The sequence below is a fragment of the Choloepus didactylus genome, chromosome 5 (assembly GCF_015220235.1).
Source record: "Choloepus didactylus isolate mChoDid1 chromosome 5, mChoDid1.pri, whole genome shotgun sequence".
Classification (NCBI taxonomy): domain Eukaryota; kingdom Metazoa; phylum Chordata; class Mammalia; order Pilosa; family Megalonychidae; genus Choloepus; species Choloepus didactylus.
The window spans coordinates 76,480,655-76,505,866 of record NC_051311.1 but is presented as its reverse complement, the minus strand read 5'-3'; the positions used below and the strand labels follow the sequence as shown (position 1 = coordinate 76,505,866).

The following is a 25,212-nucleotide window of genomic DNA, read 5'->3' as shown; positions in this document are numbered from 1 at the left end:
ATTAATTTATGCAACAATTCTCAAAGCAGAAAGGGATCAATATCTCATTCTTTACATCAAAATTACAGATATAAGGGAAGACCTTGTAATAGAGCAATGGAGCAAGGACTGAAACCTAAGAATCACCACTTTCCTGCACAGGCTCGTGGATCCCCCAGCATCTGGACTGTGTTCCATTGCCTAGTTCCTGCTGGGCTCCCCTACAAAGAACAGGAGTCCTAGGGGGAGGAATGAAGGCATGACTTCTACGTCTTTGCATTTCCAGGCCTTATTTAGTGTCTGGCACATAAAAGAGACCAAATAAATATTTGATCAGCAAAAAAATAAGGGACCTACGATGAACTGGTAGAATTATGCATCTTAATATCCAAACAAGGCCCAGCCACTGCTGCCATGTTGCCCTGGTGTTTTTAAGTAGCTGGTGGGTCACAATTCCAGTGTTCTCAATGTTCTAGAAACCTGGCCATTCCACACAGCATATCTACATCACTAGTCTCTGCAAACCATGATTGGGTCTGTGTTTCCATGAGTCCTGAACAGGAATGCATTTTGCTGAACATGATTTATGTGGAAAAAAAACTTGATACCTGAGGGCTTACACCATTCACAGCCTACAGCTGCCAGCCAGGTATCTGGCTTTCAGCAGGTAACATGTTAAACAACTGTTGAACTCCATTTGTGTTTTGAACTTGACTGCAGAAAAGGTGGAAGGTTGTTTGTTTCCTACAGGAGGAGAGAAGACCCTGGAGTGACCTCTGGCCCAGGTCAGGGTTTTTACATCATAACCAGTGAAAGTGGCCTGTGATTAGGTGCAGACGCATTCTCTAGAGAGGATAGCAGCATTCCTTAGTGAAAGATGAGCCTATCTCTAACTTAAGGGCTTCTTTGATTTACAGATGTCTGGGGCAATAGCCTGAGCAGATTAACCACAGAACCACTGGAATACCCATCCCAGAAAGTCCAGCTTACAAGATATAGCCTTTAATTTGGCCTGCAAAATGTCACATGCACAACATCATGTGGTTGTATTTGCTCTTCGCATCTGAGTTGTATGAGAGAGTATTTATAGTTGAACATCAGAGCACTCACTTTCTTTGGCTGAAGACTAGGGGAAAATGTTTTGTTGTTGCTGTTTTTGCTGTTGCCATAATAATATCTTCCTTAAATGTTTTCTGAACCTACCATTTCTTAGGAACAATTAAAGACACCAACACTACTGAAAACTTGAATTGCTTGCAATTATAAAAGGTTTCAAGGCAACCTGAGCTAACCGTAGGTGAGGGTTGATTCTGATCACCTTTGCCCCCCTTTTGTGGGTGCCTCATTCTCTTAAGTTTCTATGTTCTTATGCTGCCTCTTTATTATGCAAGACTTGCCCCCCACCCCTAATACACACACACATATACATACATACAACCCACCCAAAATTCAACAGGTTAAGTGGTACAGTGATTGTCTTTCCTTCTTTATTTTTGTTTTATTTATTTTGTTTAGTGTTTTTTGTTTTATTTAGAAGACATGCCATCTTGGGCAAGTTACATAACTTTACAGAGCCTCACTTTTCTCCTCTAAAAATGTAGGTAATTGTGAAGATTCAAACAAAAGGCAGGTAGCACAGTGCCTGCATCTTAGAAACTCAAGGAGTGTTACCATCTCCCTTCCCCAGCTAGGAATGTCATCAACCCAGGAATACCCCACAGTCTTGACTGACCCTTTTATGATCCTTCTCATCAAAATTTGCTAGTCCTGGTGTCATCATTTCTGGATTTCACTAGAGGGCTGACTTGACAATCTCTGTCAAGTAAATCCCAGTGAAAGCTTTGATGGCTGAAATCATTTTAATGTGATTATTCACACAGTAAAAGAGAATTCCTGGAGATGTAGTGCTTACATATAACAGAATGACCCTCTTTTCCAGGGCAAGCCAGAGTGGGGAATTCTGGGGGATGACATTTATCTACAGCCCCTCAAATAAAGAACCTTTTTTTCCTTTGTAAGAATGAGGTATTCCAAAAGAGAGTACATTTCCCTGGATTTCTTCTTACCTAATACATAGGAAGAACCAAGAGTCATGGACTACCTAAGCCACTGATTTTTCAAACTTTGATGTGCTTAAGTTTGAAAAGCATACAGAATCCCAGGGGTGTTGCCCCTCAAGATTCTGATTCACTAAATCTCTGATGGAGCCCTCATTTTGGGAAATAGTCAACTGAACCTGTAGACTTTATCTACTCACACAAACCCAAGAGGCAAAATAACTCAGCTCACTTAATCAAATAACCGGTCAATGTGAACATGAAGTGGTTTACTGACTAGCAAAATGAAGTCAGTCAGTTCCAAATGCCTATTACTTGACAATATTTAACCAGCTTACCACCACTGCTTTTCCATTGCAAGCAAGTAGAAGATGCCCAGTAAGTTGAATATTAAAGGTATGATATGAAAAACAAAAACAAAGCAAAACAAAATGAAACAAACTGACCCCAACAAAGAAGACTGTATGGCATGAGATATAATGAAAGTTAATTTTAAAACAGAAAATAAAACATAAAGAAATTATATATTATTTGATTTAAATTGTTCGGCAGTCTTTTGACTTGTTTTGGAGCCTGGATACCTGTGATGGTAACCCATTTCCGACACATGGAAGTTCAATTTGCCAGAAAATATGTCCTCTCAAATGTAATATGATTCCAGTGCGGGGAAGAGTCCATCAGTGATATACTTGTTCAGGTACATGTGCATGCTGGACAGTTCTTTAAAATAAACTGACAGGATGTTAGTGTTGACCCAACACCTTCATTTCACAACAAGGGAGCAGAGAGGGAAGGGTTCAGAGTCCCACCATGAGTTAAAGGCAGGAAGCTTCTCTTCTCCAGGGTCTCAGATTCTCTCTGTCACATCTCCCTGCTTCCACAAACAGAGTTTAGAGGCTATTTCAGTATGATTCTGTACCAGCAAACTGCTACAGTTGTCTTGACTTACTCATTAGAGTGACTATTTCAAAGATTTCTCCTAGAAAATTGCCAGGATAAATCCTCATCTTTAGAAGGCATAGATAATGCAGTCAAGAGTGAGGCCCTGGTGAGCTGGAAGAGTTGAAGCAGGCTCTCTCAGAGACATGTGGCTACTTGTATGTCACTCCAAATATGAACAACAGGAAAAAATTACTCTGTCAACAATCGAGACTTTTGCCTACATGATATCAAACACCCTGAATATTTTCACTGAAATAATCATTTGATGGTCAACAGAATTAAAAAGAAATACTGCAAGGTTTGCATGGACAACTTTGGCATTTTCTTAGGATCAACTAAAAAGGGCATTTATTAAGTATAGTTCAGATAATTTACAAATAACCTAGGGATACATGGAAATCTGACTCAATATGTTGGAACTGATTACTTAAGAAAATAAGAAGAACAGGGTGGCTCCTGGTTGATCAACACCAATCAAGACCAAATTCACATTTGTTTTGAAGTCAGGTAAGTCAAAATGTGGCTAAGATAGAACAGAAATAAATTAAGAAAGTGAATAAATTATATGACTTCCCTCAGAAAGTCGACCCCTGCAACTGTGGGCCTCATTGCTGGTGCATCTGTAGGCAGAGTAAAGTGGCACCAGAAAAAGACAGACTCAAGTTTAAGACCTTGCTCGGCCTCTACCAAACATGAGTCCAGGGGCTAAACCTGTTAAATCCTTAACCTCCTGGAACCTCAGTTTCCTCTTCCAGAAAATGGGATTACAAAATACCCACCTCAGAGACTTTATTGTGAGAATCAATGAGATAATTTAGATCATATCCTGGCACATGGTAGGTACTGCAGATGTATTTGCTATTTTAGGATAAAGAAACAGAATTTTGATTTAACGGAGTGGAAAAAGCAAAGTGTGCAAGAACAATTTAGTAACCTGAAGAGGCAGCAGGGATTAGATTCAGAAACTGTCCCCTCCTGTGGGGAAGAGAAAGGAAAGTCTTTATTATGTTGAGTATCCATAAGGCAGTTAAATGTTCATCAGGAATAATCTTCACTGTGGAAACTGCTTCAATCTGAAGAACCAGAAAAGATATCCTGGAGAGCAGGTTCTCTTATATTTGAAACATGGTTTTTGCTTCACAAGGCCTTTTCACATATACATTGTGGTGGTTTGAAGCTATATGTACCCCAGAAAAACGTGTTCTTAAATCTAATCCATTCCTGTGGGTGTGAACCCATTGTTAAGTAGGACCTTTTGATGAGGCTACTTCAGTTAAGGTGTGGCCCAGCCCAATCAGGATGGATCTTAATCCTAATATTGAAGTCCATTATAAGTGGGATGAAATTCAGACAGAGAAAGAGAAAGCTAGAGGGAGCAGCCAGAGGCTTAAATTCAACAGAACCCAGAAGAGAACTGAGAGGTCAGGAGAGGCTGCCATGTGCACTGCCAAGCGACGAGGAACTAAGGACCAAGGATTGCTGGCAGCCAACCCCTGAAAGCCACAGTCTTTGGGGAGAAAGCACTGCCTTGATGATACCTTGATTTGGACTTTTTCCCAGCCTCTAACTGTGAGCGAATACATTCCCACTGTTTACACACAAGCCATTTCATGGTATTTGCTTGAGCAGACTAGGAAACTAAAACACAAGTTCTTGGAGATAGTAGGGTCAAGAGGACAGACCATGGGATCAGATGGCCTGAGCTCTACCCCCTCCTAGAAAGGAGATATTAAGCAAGTCACTTACTTCTCCTAGTGTATAATGGGGATGAGGATATCTTGGCTTCAGAAAAAAAAAAAAAAGATATGAATTTGGCTATTGGTTGGTATTGATCTTATCCTTTTTTAAGTAACAAGTTCCAGTGCACTGATGTCATAGGGCCACTCTAACGGTTAACTAAGATTAAATAATACCATGTGTGCAATGACCTTAGCACAGTGATAAGTATACAGTAGCTAAGATGATCAAGATATCATCATCCTCATGTTCTGTTTGAGGAAGCAGATATTAAACAGCTGGTAATGGCACAAGGGGAGCCAGACCTCCAAGACAATCCTGTATCAAAGCTCAAGTTTTATGATGATATGGCTGAAAACCGGCCTCACAGGTCAGATTACTTGTCAAAGATCCCAAAGTGTTTCACGAATGCAACAGGATCTGGTCCTTCAGACCCTCCATCCTTTTGCTCTATAGTCATTAATCCACAGCCTGCATGTACCAACCTGCTCTGCTGCTGCAAAGACTAGCTCATCATACCATAAAGGAAATTCATTAACTCAGGGGCAGAAGAGAGGCTTTGGACTTCTTGTGACATTCTCTAGTAATTGTGCCTATTAGTTAATCTAATATTAAGAAGTGGAGGCCACCTTCACTGTTTTACTGGTTTCTTTGCCATTAATTTGGGAAAATAAACTTAGAACTTAACTCAGAGAATGTTTTTCTTGATAATGAATTCCCTTGCTTTTTACCTAGTCTGAAGGGTTGACTTGAGCCAAAGTGGCCTATGGGCTCCCAATCACCACCTTTGGACTTAGATTTGTATTCTTTCTTATTTTGCTCCAGAGTCTTTGCAAAGAATGTGCTTCGCCTGGAGTTCAATGTTGCTCATGAGGGTTGAGAGGTAGACAATAACTCATTGCATAAAACCCGACAGGTGGGACCAGGTGTGTGCTGAGGCTGATGGAGTTGCTCTCTGAGAATGTCCAAGATGGGGAAGGCCCCGTCTAGGGAAGGGAAGGGTGTGACCTTAATCAATGAAGTACCTCTTACACAGTCCTCACACACTGCCTACCTACAGTCAGACAAGTGTGGATCAATTCTTGCTTCCTACTATTTGGCAACTCCTGAGAATACTGAAAAAGACAAGGGTATGTGAAGAATGGCAGATTTCAGAACAGGCTCAGTTTAAAGTCCTGTTTTCTGGTTTGCTAAAGCTGCCAAAATGCAAAGTACCAGAAATAGATTGGCTTTTATAAAGAGAGATTATTAGGTTACAAATTTACATTTCTAAGGCCATAAAAGTGTCCAAACTAAGGCATCAACAAGAGGATACCTTCACTGAAGAAAGGTTAATGATATCTGGGGTTCCTGTCACAAAGGCAGGCACATGGCAATGTCCACTGGTCCTTCTTTCCCAGGCTCCAGTTTCAAAAATGGTTTTCTCCAAAACATCTTTGGGCTTCTGTCTTAGCTTCTCCAGGTTCTTCTGCTTGTTTCTCCCAGGGTGTTTTTGTCTATAAGCATCTGGGGGTCCTCTCTTAGCTTCTCTAGGGCAAACTCTGGACTTCATCCCTTAGCTTCTCTCCTGTTTCTGGTTTCAACAGCTATCTCCAAAATGTCTCTGGGCATTTTCTCTCTAAGCATCTCAGTACGTGTTGGCTCTGAGCTCTTTTCAAAATGTCTCTGCCTTTTATCCTCTAATAGAGGACACCAGTAATTTAAGACCCACCTTGAATGGGGAGGGTCACATCTCTATGGAAATAATCTAATCAAAAGGTCCCACCCACAATTAGGTGAGTCACATCCCCATGGAAACAACCTAATGAAAAGATCCTACCCACAATAGATCTGCCACCACAAGAGTGGATTAAAAGAACATAGTCTTTTTATGGGGTACATAAAAGATTCAAACCAGCATACCCTGGGACCTTCTTTTATAATCATCAAGGTGGAATTTGGAATTTGTAAGGTAGTGAAGATGTGAAGATACAGATACATTGCAAAACTATTCTCCTCTGAACTTCAGGATCACGTGAAAGATGCTAAGTTGTTACACAAAGTATATGTTTGTCCAGACTTAAGAATTCTGTCCAAGTTGAAGAATTTTGCTAATCTGCATATTTTGACTTTTTGCATGCATATTCTTGTTGGATTCCTACTTCTCCAGAATCTGTATGTTATTAACCAGCATCTCCAGTTGCTTAAGAGAGCTCTCTGTGCACTTTTAAGTATAATTTTAAGAAACATGAGCTTTAAACCTGAAGGCAGCAGGCTGCATTTATAGAACTACAGATCTTCATTTTAATTGTGAAGTACTGGTTGTTTAAAGAACTAAGTGTTGCAAATAAAGCATTTTGAACTTACCTGAATCTCGGTCTCTGATACAGTAGTCTGGAGAATTCTCAAAATACACGAGGTCATTTTTCGTTGGCTTCTTAAATTTCTTGTTAGCCACAGTGAAACCAGTGCCATCCTGGTTCATGACGATCTGGATGGCACCATTGTACTTCCTCCAAAGATGATCACCCGTTTTCCTGAAGTCGGCCATGGCCAGCCAGCATGTCCTCAGAGTACAGGAGCCGCTCACTCCATGACACTTGCACTCTTGTTTCAAGAACCGCTTTACAGCCTACCGGGAGGACCAGGGATATGTTCAGTGGAGGTGAACTAATGCAAGTAACATATGCTACAACTTTCCTCACCTCTGAGCAATCAGCAAGTGACCCCGGCAACACTGGATCCAGGGGCTTATGACTGAGAAATGTTAAAGGTTCACTTGCTGGTCACTTTCAGCCCTGCTGAGCTTACCTGAGTAGGTGGAGGGGTGGTGGGTAGAGAGTGGCAGCATACTGCCTAATCCCAAACCTTATTTGGCTATTAGTATGATATAAACCTCATTAACTTGAATTTAATAATGTACAGGGCCAATTTGAAGAGTGAGGGAATGAATTAGAGGGTATTTTCTGAATAAATACAGCTCCATTATATCAAAAATGTACACCAGTTCTCAAATTAGATTAACAAAGTAATTGCTAAGCCCATATCTTTCAAAAAACCAATAATAATAATTGTCACCATAAATGGAATGCTATGTTCCAGGCATTGGACTAGCACTTTATATACTCTATCTCAATGACCTTAATCTTCACAACACTTCTATGACCTCTATGCTACCATATTTATTTTGCATATGATAGAGGAACAAGACTTAGGTTAAGGCACTTGCTCAAATTCACACAGCCAGTAAAGGACAGAACCAGGTTGCACTAGAAAGTCAGTTGGTGACTGTGAAACGGACATCAAATTAAAGAAATTATCACTCAAGTCTGGCCCAGATATTAAGGTTAGATGACAGGACTTAGCATGCTCTGTTCTTTCTTAGGGAGAAATGAAGGAAAACCGGGACTAGCCTATCTCAGTGAGCTCTTAATACAGAGACATCTCTTCAGGCTCTGGCCCATTTCTCCTTGTCTTGCTGAAGCGAAGAGACTTACTTGTGCTCATGGTCCTGAAAACAATCCTGAACTACTGTTCGTCCCACTTTACAGACGAGGGATTGCAGGGCAGGGGAAAGTGGGTACAACGATGTGGAATGGCCAGAATGCAAACCCAGACTCTCATGTCTTTCCTACTCAAAAGTATGTGCAAATAAATGGATTTCTTCCAAATATTTTTAAAAGCACATTTTCTGATTAAAAACCTCTTGTTCCCTTTTTATGATTCACTACTTTAATGACCATTTTTGTCCCTCAACAGTTAGCACCAAGATCTTGTTCAGTTAATCAGTTTTTCAAATTCTTATAATACTTAAAGAGCTTTTTATTGCTCATGGGATATCATGACTAACACTTACGGGCTCCCCCATCAGACACCCAAAGCAGCATGATGCAAAGAAGGGCTGGTGCAGGGACCAGCCTTTGAGATCTCACCAAGACTCTGGCTTTGGTCCTCAGCTCAGCAGGAGAAAGCTGCCTGCTGAGGGCCCCCATCCTCTAATTTCTGTCCTCAAGACACAACATATCTGGGGTAGGAGGTATAGGCAGAGGGGGGCATTTTCCATAGCGGTAACTTCTTGAACAAAATTCTTACAGTAATGAGTTGAGATGACTATTTTTAAGAACTTGGAGGTGGCAGCTTCAACCTTGCTCTGCCCACTCCCTGAAATTCTGATATAATTGGTCTGGGTGTGGGCCTGAGATGTGGTGGGTGGCTCTAGCATGCAGCCCTGGTGAAACACCCAGCAGCACCTATGCTCACTGCCCCCATCACCCACACATACACCCACACACAATCCAATATTGTAGGCTGCCTCTCCCCACTGGTCTCACCCAGGTAACTTTGCTCTAGTGCACAAACTGACTTTTGCTTCTTCCATAGACTCAGCTTCTGACTAAGCCTATAGTGGAACCAGGTGTACAGAGATGTTCTTCATTCCAGAAAGTCAGTCCCAATTCACTCATAAGCCTAGAAATGTGTCAAAAGCATCCTACAGCTGAAGGAAAAACTATAGCCAAGATATTGCAGTGGCCCTAAGGTTGCTGGGAAATATGAATTCACTCCCTCTCTCATGAGGGTAGGCCTTGGAAACTGGTTGTTGTTTCTCAGTTTGCCCCTCCTAGCTGACCATGCACCTGTTACATTTGAAATCTGTTCCACTCAGCACATGCCAGCTTTGGAGGGCAAGGACAGAGAAGGAGGCAGAAAGAAACTCATTAGTCTGTCCTACAAGTTACAGGGATCTGGGCATCTTTAAAGAATGTCAGAATTAACCTTTCTGGAATTACACCCTACCTCCCACCCCATCTTTTCATTTCAGGTGTTTGAGATAAGGCTCTTTGGATGCTATTGACTGAAGGCTTCTGCTCCCTCAAGCTACTACTGAGAAGAAGGCATCCTTCCACAGACGCAATCGTAGGAGTGCATCTTGGCTCCCCCACTCCGTCCTATGTGGCACACCCGGGTCAGCAGCTTTCCCTATTTCAATCTCATTCCATACCAAGCTATCAGGAATTGATCACAAATGTTCATTCTTCAAAGCTTATTCCTTTTAAAACTAGGCCATTCACTCATAAGTGTGAACGTCTGCACCTAGCTTAAAAAGTAAGAGGAAATACTACTGTCCTCCCTTTGTAATGGTTAAGTTCCCAGGTTGCAAACTTCAAAACTGGTATTTTTATATGATTAATTTAAGGATCTGCAGATTAATTTAAAATGGGGTCTTAAACTGCACCTTATAAATAAACTTAGTAGTGAGTGATACTATCGAGCATATGTGCAACCACTGCTTCCCCCTCTTCCTTACTAATGCTTTAGTTCAGGTATTGGTATTAAGTTCACATGCTTCAGAGGTGTCTGGGCCTCTCTCTAACTCCAAAGTGGTCTAAATCAGTAACAGCAATCTCATTATCCTGTTACTGAGGTTTTTTTTGTTTTGTTTTTTCTTGGCATAGGCATGTGATGATGCAAGTTAGGCCAATATATTAGGAGCAATCTGTTGGGAGACTTAAGAGAAAGGTTTTTCCACTCTTTAAAAGAAACCCATGAGGAAAAACTTCTTTGTCTCTGGATATTGTTTTCTGTGGCAGCCTCCTGGGATCACTGGGATCACAAGGGCAGCCAATGCAGGACAAGCAAGAAGCTGCAGGTGGCTGTCTTGAAAGACGGGAAGAACTGGGATCTGGAGGATGTTGTTAAGCTGTTGAATGAACCCATCTTGGACCTGTCCTATCTCAAGACTTCTTGTCATCCAAGATGGTAAATTTGCCTTGTTATTTCATGACTCCGGGGTCTGTTACTTGTAATCGAAAGTATCTCAGCTGGCACCAAGGTCAGCTCTTGATTGTGGATTAAGCTTGGGGGAAGGGGAGCACCTTTTCTGGCACTGGCTTTGCTCACATCTCCAAATCTTACTATTAACACACAGCCCGTTTGGTGCTCAATCACAGTTTTGCACTACCTTCACCTCTTCTATTTGCTGGGTTTTCAGACTTGAAATTCAGACACTTAAACTTGAGGACTGCAGAGCCTGTTCAATCAGAAAGGCAGCAGGAAGGGGATCCAAACCTAGGTGGCCTATTTTAGAGAGCAGTGGAGGTAAGAGGAAGGAATGGGACAGAAAAACTTACAATGAGAATTCCTAGTTTAAACAATTACAACATGCAAATGTTGTAATAAAACAGTAACAATAACAGCTATTTATTGAGGCTCCATGTCAGATGCTTTAAACACATTATCTTATATAGTATCACAACTAGCCAAAAGTAGGTTATTATTCCCAACAGCTACTTAACTATGTGCCAAGCTCCATGCCAGGTGTTTACACACATTCTCTTATATAATTATCACAATTAGCCAAAGTAGGTTATTATTCCCATTCTGCAGTTAAGAAAACCTGAGGTCAGAAAAGGTAAAACAGTCACACAGCTAGAAAGAGGCAGAATCAGGATGTGAAGCAGACATCCTTACTCTTAGATGAGTGCTCTTTCCAAAAACACATTAGAAAGCCTAATAAAAATCATCTAATAATTTTTGTGTGTGTGGTTAAAATGGGATATTTTAAGTTGTTTGTTATTACAAGTTAAAAAAGATGGTTGGAAGAAGAAGGCATGTACCCAAAGGTCAAGATTTAATACAGTTAATAATTCTTAGCACTTCTTCAAGGACACTCTAAACTGGAAAAAAAGTAATTGTGGAGACTTGGTCTCTTTTCATAGTCTGTTATCAGTTTCAGCTGCCACACTACCAAATTCTTGCAGTAATTTCTATCTAGAGAAGCAAGGTGACTTACCATCTATATATACTTGTTCATCTCATGGAGTTAATAATAATGGCTAACTATAACTGAAGGCATACTATGTGTCAGACACCACTAGACTATATTTATAATAATTTTTTCATTAAATCTTCTCAGAAAATCCATGGGGTAGGTAGATTCTAGGTACCATAATTACCCACATCTTACATCCAAGAACACTGAGGCTCCAAGAAGTGAAGCTGCTCAAGGGAAAAAAGATAATTACACCGATGAAGAATATTGGTAACTCAGAAACCATGTTATTTCCAAAGAGCAAGAACTTTGAAAATAAGAGTATGTTACTCTTCCCTTAACCAGCAACTGACACAAAACTCTCAGTGACTTTTAAAGCCAGCTGTGTTCTTTCCCCAGCCTTCTCCTTTGATAGTGAATTCATATCCAGCTGGCAAGCGTTTCAAAGAAAAACCCCCAAATTGTGAGGAAAACAGGGAAAACAGGCCTATTTCCCTCCAGAAGAACCAAAGCTAGAATGTATAGCTCTCACTGTTGCCCCCAACCATCCTCGGAGCACGTTCCTTCACCTGTGATGGCTCAGGATAGGACAGACGCTCTCTTCCCCATCAAAGAACAATTGTTGCTAATCAGCAGTCCCAGAGTTTGTACTGGATGCCTTCAAGAGGAAGAGACATCAAAGTGGTCAGACCTACAAAGTCTGGCCTCTAAGAGAAAAATCTTAATTTGGGGTAAGAAAATGAGTGCTTCGGGACCACTTACTCCAAATTTACATTTTGTCAGTCCAAGAGAAAGGCAAAGCACCTGCCTACCTCAAGGCTATGGCCCCCCCAAGAAGCCACACTGTTGTCTTCAGGTAGAATTGCTTCCCATGTGAGCTCTTTCTCCGTCTCTGATTGCGCCGAAGTGCTCTCACAGTCACTATCAGTCATCCTATCTTTAAGAATTTCAAACCATAAGCTGGTCTGGTTTAATTTTTCCTTTTGCATCTAGGTAAGAATGTTCTTTTCCCCCAACCTGTTTCATGTTCTAGCCTGGTTTCAAAACTATAAACACACTGAAGTTAAAACAGGAAACACAAAAATAACCCAGTGGCCAAATACCATGGTGTGAGGTGGTCAGTACTGTAGCTTATACTCAAATTGTCCCATCTCAGACTTCTCAGAGGCGGGAGAAGATGTAGCATGCTCAGGAAGCCACAGACGGCCACAGCAAGGTCCCTTCAAGATTACATACTCATCTGGGTCCAAGAGTCCAGTTTGAGATGGCAACAAAACCACCACCAAGCTGTGTCGTTCTAACCATAGGAAGCCCGTGTGTTCTCTGGAATAGAGTTTCTGTCCCAGCCCCAGGGCTGGGAATGTCAGCCCCCAAGCTGCTGTGAGGGCAGTGAGGCTTGGAGATTAATACTGAAAGTTATGATATCATCAAAAATCTGTTGCAGCCCCTCATCTTCAAACCGTCCCTCCAGGCTTGGGATCAGAGCCTTGGACTCCTCAGCAGTCTCTGGGCAAAGGCTGGCCAAAGAGGCCAACTCAAACTTACGAAGCTTTTTCTGGAGAAACAAGCTACCTGGCAATGGTCGCTCTGTTTCTGAACCTGCCGAAACGGGCCGTGTAGTTTTAAGGTCTTCACGAAGACCTCTGAGAGTCCCTGTTCATCCTCTGAGCTCGCATTCTGCTGCTTTCAGTGCTCCAGGAGCATATGAATTTCTTAATTGAGAAGTAGCTCAGCGGTTTCAAACTCTTTGGGAAAAACGAGCTTCTAGGTGACCTCCTCCACGTCGCGTGTCCGCGGGTCGCAGTCCACCGCCACAGCTACGCCGTGCACGGGCCCCGACGCCGCCGGAAGCGGAAGCGCGGGGCCGCGGGGCCGACGGCCGCACCTCGGGGGCGTGGTCGAGAGGGCATATTATAATTTTAATTTTTAATTATGCATCTTCTTTGTTCTTCTGAATAATCATGACTGATTAGTTAATATTACAGATCTGTTAATGTGTGTGTGGGGGGTGGTAGAGAAAGAAATAGGAGAGATTGCATTGTATCTTCCAGTCATCAAAAAGCTATTAAACAGGCATTTCGCAGAAGACAAGAAATATTAGAACTAACAAAGAGAAAAAAGGATGTACCACTTCACTAATCATCAGAAAAATTCAACCTGAAAGAAACATTTTTTTGCATAGGAGATTAGCAAATAGAAACACTGATAATATTTGGTGTTGGTAACAGTATGGAGCAAGAGATGCTTTTACAAACTGTTGGTGGGAGCATAAATTGATACACTATTTAACTGGAATACATGTCAAAACTCAAAATGTATGTATGCTTTGATTCTATGCTGGGATAGTTTTACTCTGGAAATATTTGCACAAGCTTTGAAGGATACACACCCACACGGATGTTCACTACAGCATTATTAGCAACAGCAAACTATGAGAAATAACTCAAATGACATCAATAGGAAAATGGTTCAGCACATTTTGGTATATGCATAATGGAATATTATGTGGTCTTTAAATAATGAGGTAGATTAGTCTCTCAGGCATGAAAAGAAACCAAATGAAAAAACCAAAACACCCAACAATATATATGATTTACTTTTGAAAGGCTTGTATATGTATGTATACACAGAGAAGGAAGGGGAAAAAAAGTTATTTTACAGTCAGGTTGCAGTTTGAGGAGCTGCCTGATCTGGAAAGAGAGGGAAAAACAAAAAGAGTTAAAATACTCTGCATAATAGAATAATAGGAACTTGAGGATTGTTCCCTGGCAACTGGAGAGAATAGCACAGTGGTTCTCATTCATGGCAAGACATAAAAATCACCTGGAGATCATTTCAAGCACACAGATGGCAGTCCCTCTCTAGACTAAGTAAATCAAAATCTGGGGTGGGGGTTGGGCCTGGGCATTGGTGGTACCTCTTTTCCCTCAGGTGACTCTAATATGCAGCCAGGGTTGAGAATTGTGCTCTAAATTCAAGAATGCAGGGGAGAAGGGAAAACAAAACAAAACAAAACCCAGAAACACGGAGGGGAACTGAGGATCTGTGTAAGAGTGGGGCCAGTGAGAAGTTCCCAGTGGCATGGGATGGCACTGCATTTCTAGGAAAGGGATATCTTATTATTGAATTAGAAGTTGTTTCCTACCCTATGCCTCTAAGACATCCTAACTTCCAAGAAAAATTTGCCACATGCAAGAATTTTGTGGTAATGCCAGTCTGGAGGGAAATGTAAGATGGCAGAGGGGTAAAATCCAGGTGTTGAGGGGAATGCCAGGAGGACTACAGCAGAGGAACAGTCCACAGGTGAGTCCTGGCTCAGAAGGGACACTGCCCTAGGGATCTCTGGAGGTGCTGGGTGAAGAGGTGGTGTGCTTCCCATGCATGGTCCCTAATGGAGGGGCTGGAAAGATTTTATTTGGATGATAAAAGAATGAGTAACCACGGTAGAGGACATAAGGATATCCAAGAGGCTGCCAGATAGGCTGGTGCTTTTTGTTTCCAGTTATTACTCTCAAATTTTTAATTAAAGAAATAGGTGCAAGTGATTAAAAAACCAAATAGTTCAGAAAAGATCACAGTGAAAAGCCATAGCCCCCTGTGGTATCCTTCCTATCCCATTTGCTCTCCTCACTCCCTCCCAGTCTGCAAAGCACAATTGGAGAGGCATCACTTCTAATGAATTCTGCTTTTAGTCCTCCTACTTCAACTGGACTGGCTACTCAGCTGAGCTCTAACATCATGCCCTCCTAGATTGGTTCCACTGCTCTTCTAGATGCCATGTTTTCTCTTTTTGGGTTTATTCCTTCCTTTTGCTGCAGCACATTTAATAATGTAAAAAACAATAAAAAAAGTAACTCCAAGGTACATGGCATATGCATTTCCTGAATTCTTTCACGTCTAAGATGTCTTTATTCAGCCCTCATACTTGATTAATAATTTGGCAGGGTATAGAATTCTGAGTTGAAAACATTTTTCCCTCAAAACCTTGAAGGTATTGCACTACAGGATTTTGGTCTCTAGTTTTGCTGATGAGAAGTCTGATGTCTGGCTGATTCATTGGTAAATGATTCATTTTTGTTTTCATTTTGTATTTTTGTCCTCCGTGAATGCGTCTAAGATTTCTTCCTTATCCTGGGTGTCCTGAAATATCACAATGAATAATATATTAAGGATTTTATTTTCATTAATTCTGCTCAGTATTCAGCAGGCTCTTCCAAACTGGAGACTCATGTCCTTCAGCACTGAGATATTCTCTTACGATTTTCCTCCCTTCTACTTTCTTTCTTTATGGCATTCTGTCTAGTCAGTTGCTGAACCTTCTGATCTGATCCTCTATGTTTTTTATATTTTGTTTCATATTTTTCAATACTTTTCCCTGGCTTCTTGAGGAAGAAATTCCATTAGAGTAACACTCCTGGCTCTCTCCACCCCCTTACTCAATACTCCCCAGGGGAGGAGAAGTGACTTGCCCAACTGGTGAGTTTAGAGGAAGAAACAGGGCCTTTATGCCTGGGTCCTTCTCTTAAGGGATTCTTTATCAGTTAGGATTTCTTCATTTGATTTCCACCTTCCAGAAATTTGTTGAGCTCTCTCATTTCTCAGGCCATTCTCCTTCTTGTTGATTTAAACAATTTTTATTCCGTTGCTATTGTGTTCATGGGGTTTGGGGAGGAAGAGGTGAAATAGAACAAGTTCCAACCATAGCCTTGAGTCCATTTGCATTTAGAAATGTTCTAGAAGGAGACAAGGATTGTGAGAGGAGGAAGCCTTCCCATTTCATGATATATACTTCTGCACTGTTCAACCTGTTAGTTTGTTATTATGCTCATGTATTGTTTTTATAAGAACAATAAAAGAATCGATTACAATGACTTGCTGTCTCTCTCTAGTGTGTGATGCTAAAGCTTAACCCAGAAGCTTAGGGCTTGACATATAACCTGGTTTCTATTTTGTTTCTTGAATCTTTCCTTTAGGACTTTTGTTCTACTTCTTCTTTGATCCTTAATGCAGGTTGCTGCCAAGATTCACCTTTCGCCTTCTCTTGTGTTCCTCTTTTCATACTCTCAGATCTCATAGCTTTTATGACACCAAACTGGCCAGCACAAATCTTAATGAATCCCTGTCCCCTCATCCTTTGCCTTAGTTGCATCTAATTTTTATTGTGGCATCTTGTCAATAAATACTTGCTCATTTTACATGATTGCTTTTAAAAAGACAGATAAATTTGACAATTTCTAAAGACAGCAATACTCCTTTGATATTTAGCCTCATAGGAATCATATTTAGCTTATCACATAAGTTTTATCAATAAAAAAATCTTTGGTAGGTTCACAATTGCTGCAGCACTAATCCTAACTTAGCAGATTATTGGACCTGACCCTTAAATCTTTGATTTTCAGCATTTTAAGTCTTTGATCTGCAGAGACTATTTTCTATTTTCAGAACTTAGGAAACTTCTAAATATTAGCAATCTATACCACAGACACAACAGTCTGTTAAAAAAAGAAAATGAAAAAAAAAAAGCTACAGAGAAAGGAACACCATGTAGGCTAGAACAAATCTATTTTAAAATTCTATTTTATATCTTTCTTGCCCCAAGTTACTGTCAGAGTACAATAATGATGGAATGAATGTATTCTGCATTTGGAAAGAACATGTCATTCTGGGGTCCAGGGGGGTTGGTTTGCTAGAGCTGCCATTATGTAAAATACCAGAAATGGATTAGCTTTAATAAAGGGGGTTTATTTGGTTACAGATTCACAGTCCTAAGGCCATAAAAATGTCCAAAGTAAGGCATCAACGAGAGGATACCTTCACTGAAGAATGGCCAATGGTGTCCAGAACACCTCTGTCAGCTGGGAAGGCACGTGGCTGGCATCTGCTGGTCCTTTGCTCCCAGATTGTGTTTCAAAATGGCTTTCTCCAAAATGTCTCTGGGCTTCTGTCTTCACTCCTCTCAGCTCCTGTGTGTCCTTGCTTTTTTCTCCCAGGATGTTTCTCTCTAAGCATCTGGGAGTCCTCTCTTAGCTTCTCTGGGGCAAACTCTAGGCTTCATATCTTAGCTTATCATCTCCAAACATCCTTCTGCTGCATCTCCATGTATCTCCAAGCATTTCTGTCTGCTCTGGCTCTGGAGCTGTCTTTGGTCCAGTGAACTAATCAAGACCCACCCTGAATAGGCGGGGTTCACACTTCCATGGAAATAATTTAATCAGGGGTTCCACCCTAATCAACAGACTAATCAGTTTGTCCCCATAAGACTGCATTAAAGAACATGGCCTTTCTGGGGGATGTAATATATCCAAACTGGGATATTCCATTCATTGGGTTCTTACCATGTGCCAAACATGCCAAGGACTTTAGATTCACTGTTTTATTTAATCCACACAAACATACAGAGTAGGTACGATTATTACCCCCCTTTTACAGATGAGGATATTGAAACACCTAGAAGTTGAGGACTTGCCCTCTCTCTCACAGGCAGAAAGTGGCTGAGGCAGGACATAAACTAAGCCTGTCCAACACCAAAACTACATCTTAAATCACTGTGCCAGTGTTCTTCAAACTGGGATTGTCCAGGTTCAGTGAGGTCTACAAAAGTTTTTACATTTAGTGTTTGGATATCTAATTAGAGTCTAAAAGGAATGATTTTGTCAGTTATTAAGAAAAAAACTTCTCCCAAGAATGAAACTTTGTTTTTTTCAGGTTTTTGAGAAACTGAACCCCAAAGCAACCCTGGGTGTCTTTGTAAGTCTTCTTTGTGGAACATGAGAAATCTTTTCTTGGGGGCACCTGTATTTTGTTAAGTTTATGAACCCTGTATGGTGCCACACGGATTCTCTTCCTATCAGATAAAAGACAATCCACTTTATACTGTGTGAAGTATATCCCCACTTAACAACTGAACTTACCTTAAAAATACTGTTTAGAATTTATTTACATCCTTATATACTGCATTTTAACTAAATTATTTAGTTAAACTTGAATATTCAAAGTGCTAGCACTTAACTTTTTAGTTGGGTGTATTTCACAAGGCAACTAACATATTTCTGGCCCTATATCTGTTTTCCTGAGAGGAGCACACTTAAAAACATATAATTTAACTTTTGGAAGCTGGCTTAAAGCCAAGTACATCTATTAACAATTAAATCCTTTTGACAAGTCCACATCTCCAAGATAGGAGTTACTGAAAATGGGACCAATTTATACCTTTCAACCATACTTGTTCTGGAACTAGGAAAACAAGGAATATTTATTAGCAAACTGTGCAGTTAATTTGTTTATGCAATCATTTGTTAACTTAAATAAGACTTTGTGATTTCTTCAGCACTGACATTCTTTAAAAACAGTGACTGCGGGTGGGCTTGGCTAAAAAATATAAGGTGTGGAATTTACATTTGTGGAATTCAAGAACATTAGTGTTAACTAATCAGATATATAATAATTCTTATTGACTAACGAGGCCAACTTAAACAAACATTTTCCATTAATAATAGAATTTTACCTGGAGCTGTAACAGTTTTGCTAAGACTTATTCCCTGTTTTGTGACCTTAATTCTGGTTAGTTTTTGATTCATACAATATATAAAGATCTACAGTATTGAGCACTTGCTATTTTTGGGTCCAATAAGATGGACATAGGGCTAGCAGACCTGATCTAACTGTTCAAAATGCATTTTATTTTTTATGTAGTTAGGAGACCAGTCAGAAAACAAATATCTACTAAGAAACTCTAAAAGTGACATTTGTACCCTATGAAGATGCTCACGATGTTTGAAGGAAGGGTTAAAGTCACCTGGCTCTGTGGTTCAACTGAAGAAGGTTTCCCACAAGCAGAATGTTCACTTTTATCATTTTATTCTCTATTGATAAACCTTACTTTTTAAGACTGCAATTTCTTTTTAAACATGCCCCAATTTTCTTGGGTTAGACCCATTATTTTATTTGTTATTATTCATTTTCAGGGGAAGACTTTACTAGATTTACTTGCCTAAAAAGCTGTGCTTCGTCTTATACTTTGGAAGAGTTTCCTGTGTATGGAACTTAGGAGGATCTCCTTGATCCCAGTGCCAGTGGTTCGTGTTCAGATGCATGCCCTAGTGCTCCCACAACACCTTGGGTAGTGCTTGTCTGGGCAGCGTGTGGAACTAGCAACTCTGGATCCCCTTGCCTATCGAGCTTTTCACCACCTAGTTTCAAGCAAGCCTAAGAAGTAGGGACCATTATTATCCACATTTTACATATGTGGAAACTGAGGTCTAATAGGATTGCCATATTTAACAAACTAAAATATTCTACTTTAATTGGGTGTCCTGTATTTTATATGGCAACCCTAGTTAGGTAGCCTATGCAATGATGTGCTCAAGCTTTAGAGATAGTTTTCTGATTCCAGAAGCCTAGCCTCTATATCACCTGAGTCAAGATGAAATCAATAGGTAAGAACTCCTAATGAGTAAAGAAGCCAATAATAAAATAAACCATTATGTCAAAAATATAAATATCAACACAGTTGCCATCTGCTAATTTTATTCTTAATAACATCAGGAGGTTTATTATATTAGTCCTTATATGAAAATTTCAAGCTGAAAATAAAATTCAGGGAGATAGAAATTTCTCATAGTTTTCCTAATACAGTGTATTTTTTTGGTCATCAGTTCAAATCCATTACAGAAAGTTTGAACTTTGATGAAATCTATTATTTTTTCAAAGTGGACTCTCAGGAAATTAATGAATGTATGAAAATTGGACTTAAATGATTTTCTCCCCATTGTTCAATGCCTTCCTTTCATCTACACAGGAAAAGCCAAATATGGTATTTGAGGCTCTCCAGATCTAATCACGACTTAAATTTTCCAGCCTTAGTTCCTATTAACTCTCAGTGATACACTCCATCCCATGCCCTCATATTTTCTCAATTTTATGATGTAATGTCTGCTCCAATGTCTTTCTTTGTTATGTAGTCTCCTTATCTCCTTATCCTGGAAAGAATTTTCCCTATCTCAACCATGGGAAATCTTCACCTCCAGTTCAAACACCCAGTTCTTTAATAATACAACCTGTACTTCGTCCTCAAATTTGCCCTTTGGCTGATTTCTCTATTATACCTCTTAGCATAGCTTGCCTTGCAATTGTATTCCACTCGTCTCTCCAACTATAACTTAGTTTCTCATAGTTAGGGTTTCTTTGACTTCGAACCAAAAAAAGTGCATTTCCCAAAGTAATTCCTTAATAAATGATCTAATGAACCAAATTTAGTACAACAGCATGTGGCAATAGTGCTCTCAGACGTGCGGTGCCATTAGGTGAAATTTTGTGAATCCATCAAGTAATGTTAAGTTGCTTTGTGTGTGCTAATAATGACAAGCACTTATGTTTTTGTCCTGTAAAACATAACTTTTTTCCTCCTGTTAAAAAAATAATACACATTCATTATAGAAAAATTGGGGAATAAAGGCACTATTTTAACTTCCCAGCTGCTAAAACAAATCCCATACAATGAGTAGGCTTAATAACAGGAATTTATTGGTTCATGGTTTCGGAGGCTAGAAGGCTTGCTTCCTTTCAAAGTGGGTACCTGCTGGCTGGCCGGCAGTCTTTGGGCTTCCTTGGCTTTTCCATTCACATGGCAATGCACATGGCAGCTTCTTCTTCTTTCTCTCCCAGGTTCTGTTGACTTCCACCTTCTGGCTGCTGCCCATGGCTGCTGCTTCTTTGTCCAATTTCCTTTGCTTATAAGGACTTCAGCCATATTGGATTAGGGCCCACCATCATTCAGTTTGGGCACACCTAAACCAGTAACATCTTTAAAGTCCTATTTACAAATGGGTTCAACCCAAAGGACCAGGGTTGGGACCTGAACATGCCTTTTGTGGGGGACATGTTCAATCCCCAACAGAAATACACAAAGGGAAATAAAATTATCAGTAAACTACCTTCCAAGGGCAGATTTTTTCTTTTAAGATACAGAAAAATTGTGTTTTTTTCCCAGAAATTCTTAACAGACAACATGGAAAGGTAGACAAGTACATGAGGGTGAACTCGAATGAACTTGAATCCCCAAGCTCAGAACTTGTTGATTGTGTGATCCTAGGTCACTTAATCCCTCATCTGAACAGTAGGAATATTATTTTTTTATTGTCATAGTTTGGAAAAGATAAAATTATAAAACATGACAGAATTTTGTAAATCAGAAAACACTTTATAACTGTTAATTATTAGTATGTTAAATTGAATAGAAGATGAGTCTACAGATACATGGAGGGATCAGATTGAATGCTAAGTAATAGTTCATATTATATCTGTGCCTACCTTTACTACCTAAGCTACAAATAACCTTCTCTCCACTAAAGGAGAAAGGTACTAACTCTTATTGAGCCCCTACTATGTGCCACATTCTGTGCTATTTGCCTTACACTGGTCTTCCCATAGCCCCATGTTACATCCATTTGGCACATGAGAAGAACTGAAATTCAGTGAGCAAAACTGAGGTGGACCCGATTCCAAATCTCATGTTTTTACTCCATTCATCATAGTAAGAGATATCTTTTGGGGAAAATATTTTTATGTGATTCTTATTCTTATTGTAGAAATTTCCAGAGTGATAGAAGGGGGGTATTTATATACATGGATTATTTTGATACAGATTCTCTTAAGAAAGGTCAAAGAAATTGTGGTGATTATTTCATTTAGAGGAATGAGTGGACTAATTAAAAATCCACTAGAAAACTCATGCAAGGGTACAAATGGTGGCTATTGACCAGGTACTTTTTACTTGTAATTTACCTAAACCTAATTTAAAAGTTTTTGTAGCATAGCTTCTTTAGACCTGAAAAGGGCTGCTGAGAAAGCTGTGGAATTTTCTTTTTACTATGATTGTTTTAAAAAGGGTAGATTTATCATTTTAGGACTTACTAATAGTTCTATCTGAAGGTAGAAGACTAGACTCAATCAAGTATGAGTTTTCAAGAAATACGAAGACAAAAATATTGTTATAAATTCTGCTGAATCTGTGACTAAAAATATATACTTCCTAGGTTCTAAAATGATATCACAGAACAGAGACACATGAGGGTGCTCTAACCAACTGCTATAATAAACAAATTAAATTATTCAAATTTGGGGAAAAATTAAGACTAGTGAATGTCAGTGTTGAATTCTGTCTTGTAGTGTTGGCTAAATGGAATGATCTTGGAACAGATGCTTTTTCTTTTAAATAAACTGTATTGCTATTTTCCTCCCAGTTAAAACATCAATGTTCATATTGGACAATTTGGAAAATACTGAAAGCCATAAAGAAGGAAATTAAAACAAACTGATATTGTTGTGAGCCCTAGAAGGATGGGGTTTTCTAGAGCCAGGCCTGTTGGAGGCCCAGTTCAGGAGGCCTGCCTTCAAACACAAGCCCAGCCTGTTCTCATTTTGATTCCACAGACCTTCTGCTGGTACGAAGGGGGAGTAGAGACTGGGGGTCTAATGACCGCAAGAAGAGAATTAGAGACGCATGTTTATCTCAATACATTTACCCTCATTAAACTTCATATTCACTGACATCATGCATCTCCTTGAAAAAGTCTGCCCACCCACCATTAATTAAAGCCACATTTTAAAAAGTCAGTGTGTGCACTTTTATTCCAATCGAAAGTAGCCTCCTAAGTTTTGCAGAGTAGGCAGGAGAATATCTGAGGCCTGACAGCTGTTTCACCTCTACACAGTGAAGAATCATGTGATTTACATTAAAAGTCCACATTTATTCAGAGCCTAAAATATAATAGCCACGATCTATTGTCTTTAAGAATTGAAACAGTCAAAATCTAATGACCTATTAAGCAATATTAGCATTTATTTTGATAAGTCAACATTCTCTCTGATATATATGTATAACCATATGCCTTTATCTTTTCAAATATTCTGAGAGATCTAACTATATTCCCTGTTTGAATAATTAGGCAGCACACTCCTATCAAAGACACCACATTTTATCATTTATACTGTGGTATCAATGTCAAGACAAAGGTCAACATAAATGTTTTTTATCTGAACAATTGCACAAACAGTAATTATCAATAGTTATAGGATTACACAACCACAGTCTATATTCTTGGCAGTAGTCACCATATGTCCATAAATTCCCATGAAGATGGGAATGTTGATTTTAAAAGTTCAAGAAAGGTATTATTTGTAAACAATTCAGGTCACACTCATCTTATTCCATGTGCTAAGCAAGAATTCTTTCCTTCCAACATCCTTTAAATGAGATTTGTTCTCTTCACCAGCTTAGCTTGGTTTTTGTCCAAACAAATCTGCATTCTTTTCCATTCTTTTTTCTATTAAAGCCCCACCCCATCGCCACCAGGGATCTTTGAATTTTATGCTGATCTTTCTCTATATTTTAATATTGAGCACATTTTTACATTGTGTCAATCAAAGACAAATTATGGTTATCTCTTCCTGTGGGCAATTAGATTATTCTAGAATTATTCTGGCCAAATATTTGATAGCCCAGCCAGTTGCAGCTTTCTACACAAACACATAATGTGCAGCATGCAGATTCTCTAGTTATTCTGGTCATGCCACCATGTAGACAGACATGGGTAATAAATGGAGGTGAACGTTAATAATGAAATGGTTTAACTGTAAGCCAAAGCACCACTGGACTAGGAATTGAAATCTGAGTTCTAATACTCACTTTTCTACTGATGTGTCATGTGACCTTAAGCACCTAGGGGGGTCTCAGTTTCCTCATCTGACAAATGGGGGGTAGAAGGTTGATAACAACTTATACCCCCAGCCCAGGAAATTAGTCAGGACTAGAGTACACTTTGGGGCTATGTCTTTCCCTGTTTCAATTACTCATCCAGCAGAAACTGTAAGGAGGTAATTCCATGAATGAGAGATGGTTCTAGAAAGCACCCCTGAATCTAGAAGAAGCCAACAAGCCATGCTGGGTGAGTTGCCTTCATGAGAAGTTTGGGAGAAGACACTCGGAGTTTGATATCCCTTAGATATAAATATTCAATGTACCACAGCTATGTGGAATAAAGCACTATCCTACTCTACAGATTATATCTTCTGTCAGATGACACCGAATCCAGAGAGACCAAAAAATACTTGACTCTACACAGTGTCAAAAATAACGGGTAGACTCTGTCAGCTCAGTTGTTGCAGGAAGGAAGGAAGAGTGGGTTGGTGCAGTAGGTGGTATTCTTTAGAGCAAACAGCTCTGGGCTGGGGGACAGAGTGAAGTTGTGACTACATAACATTTTATCAACCATAGGAAAGTTCAAGAAAAGCCCTGCTTAAGTAATATATAAGGCTATGCAGTCTACAAAATGAGCAGTTCCATACCTTTCTCCCAGCTCTGTTGTTGTGAAGGTTCATCAGGGCTCTGGCATCCTTTCCTTTCCTTTCCTTGGCATCCACAAATGCTCGGGCAAATTTGATCCCATAGTCAATGTTATCACTGCAGCCACCCCAGTCAAAAGTGCCCTTGCTGTCCTTGGCAGTTCCCTTCTTCTTTGGATCACAGGAACAGGATTTTAATTCTCCCTGGCTACATGCTCTGGTGATGGCAAATACAACTCCAGCTGAGGAGATGGCATAAACAAAGGCAGATTCCCGACTACCTGAAACAAAAATGCTTTTCTTAAAAGTGGTCTGGTATCATGTAAATCAAGAGCTTCAAATTTTCGTGTTTCCTTTAAGAACATCCAAGAAACTGCCCAGGTAAGGGTATGCATATTGGAAAAGCCA

At 39.9% G+C, this 25,212-nt stretch overlaps 1 protein-coding gene across 1 annotated transcript in view; it reads right to left on the bottom strand.

Moving 5' to 3' along the window:
* Window positions 1-25,212, bottom strand: part of WNT2 (Wnt family member 2) — a 44,089-nt gene that overhangs the window by 11,432 nt on the left and 7,445 nt on the right. Inside the window, exons 3-4 of the mRNA XM_037837450.1 lie at window positions 24,808-25,085; window positions 7,062-7,326 (exon numbers count right to left, since the gene is read on the bottom strand). Coding sequence (XP_037693378.1) covers window positions 7,062-7,326; window positions 24,808-25,085 — 543 coding nt within the window. The remainder of the gene's footprint in view (window positions 1-7,061; window positions 7,327-24,807; window positions 25,086-25,212) is intronic.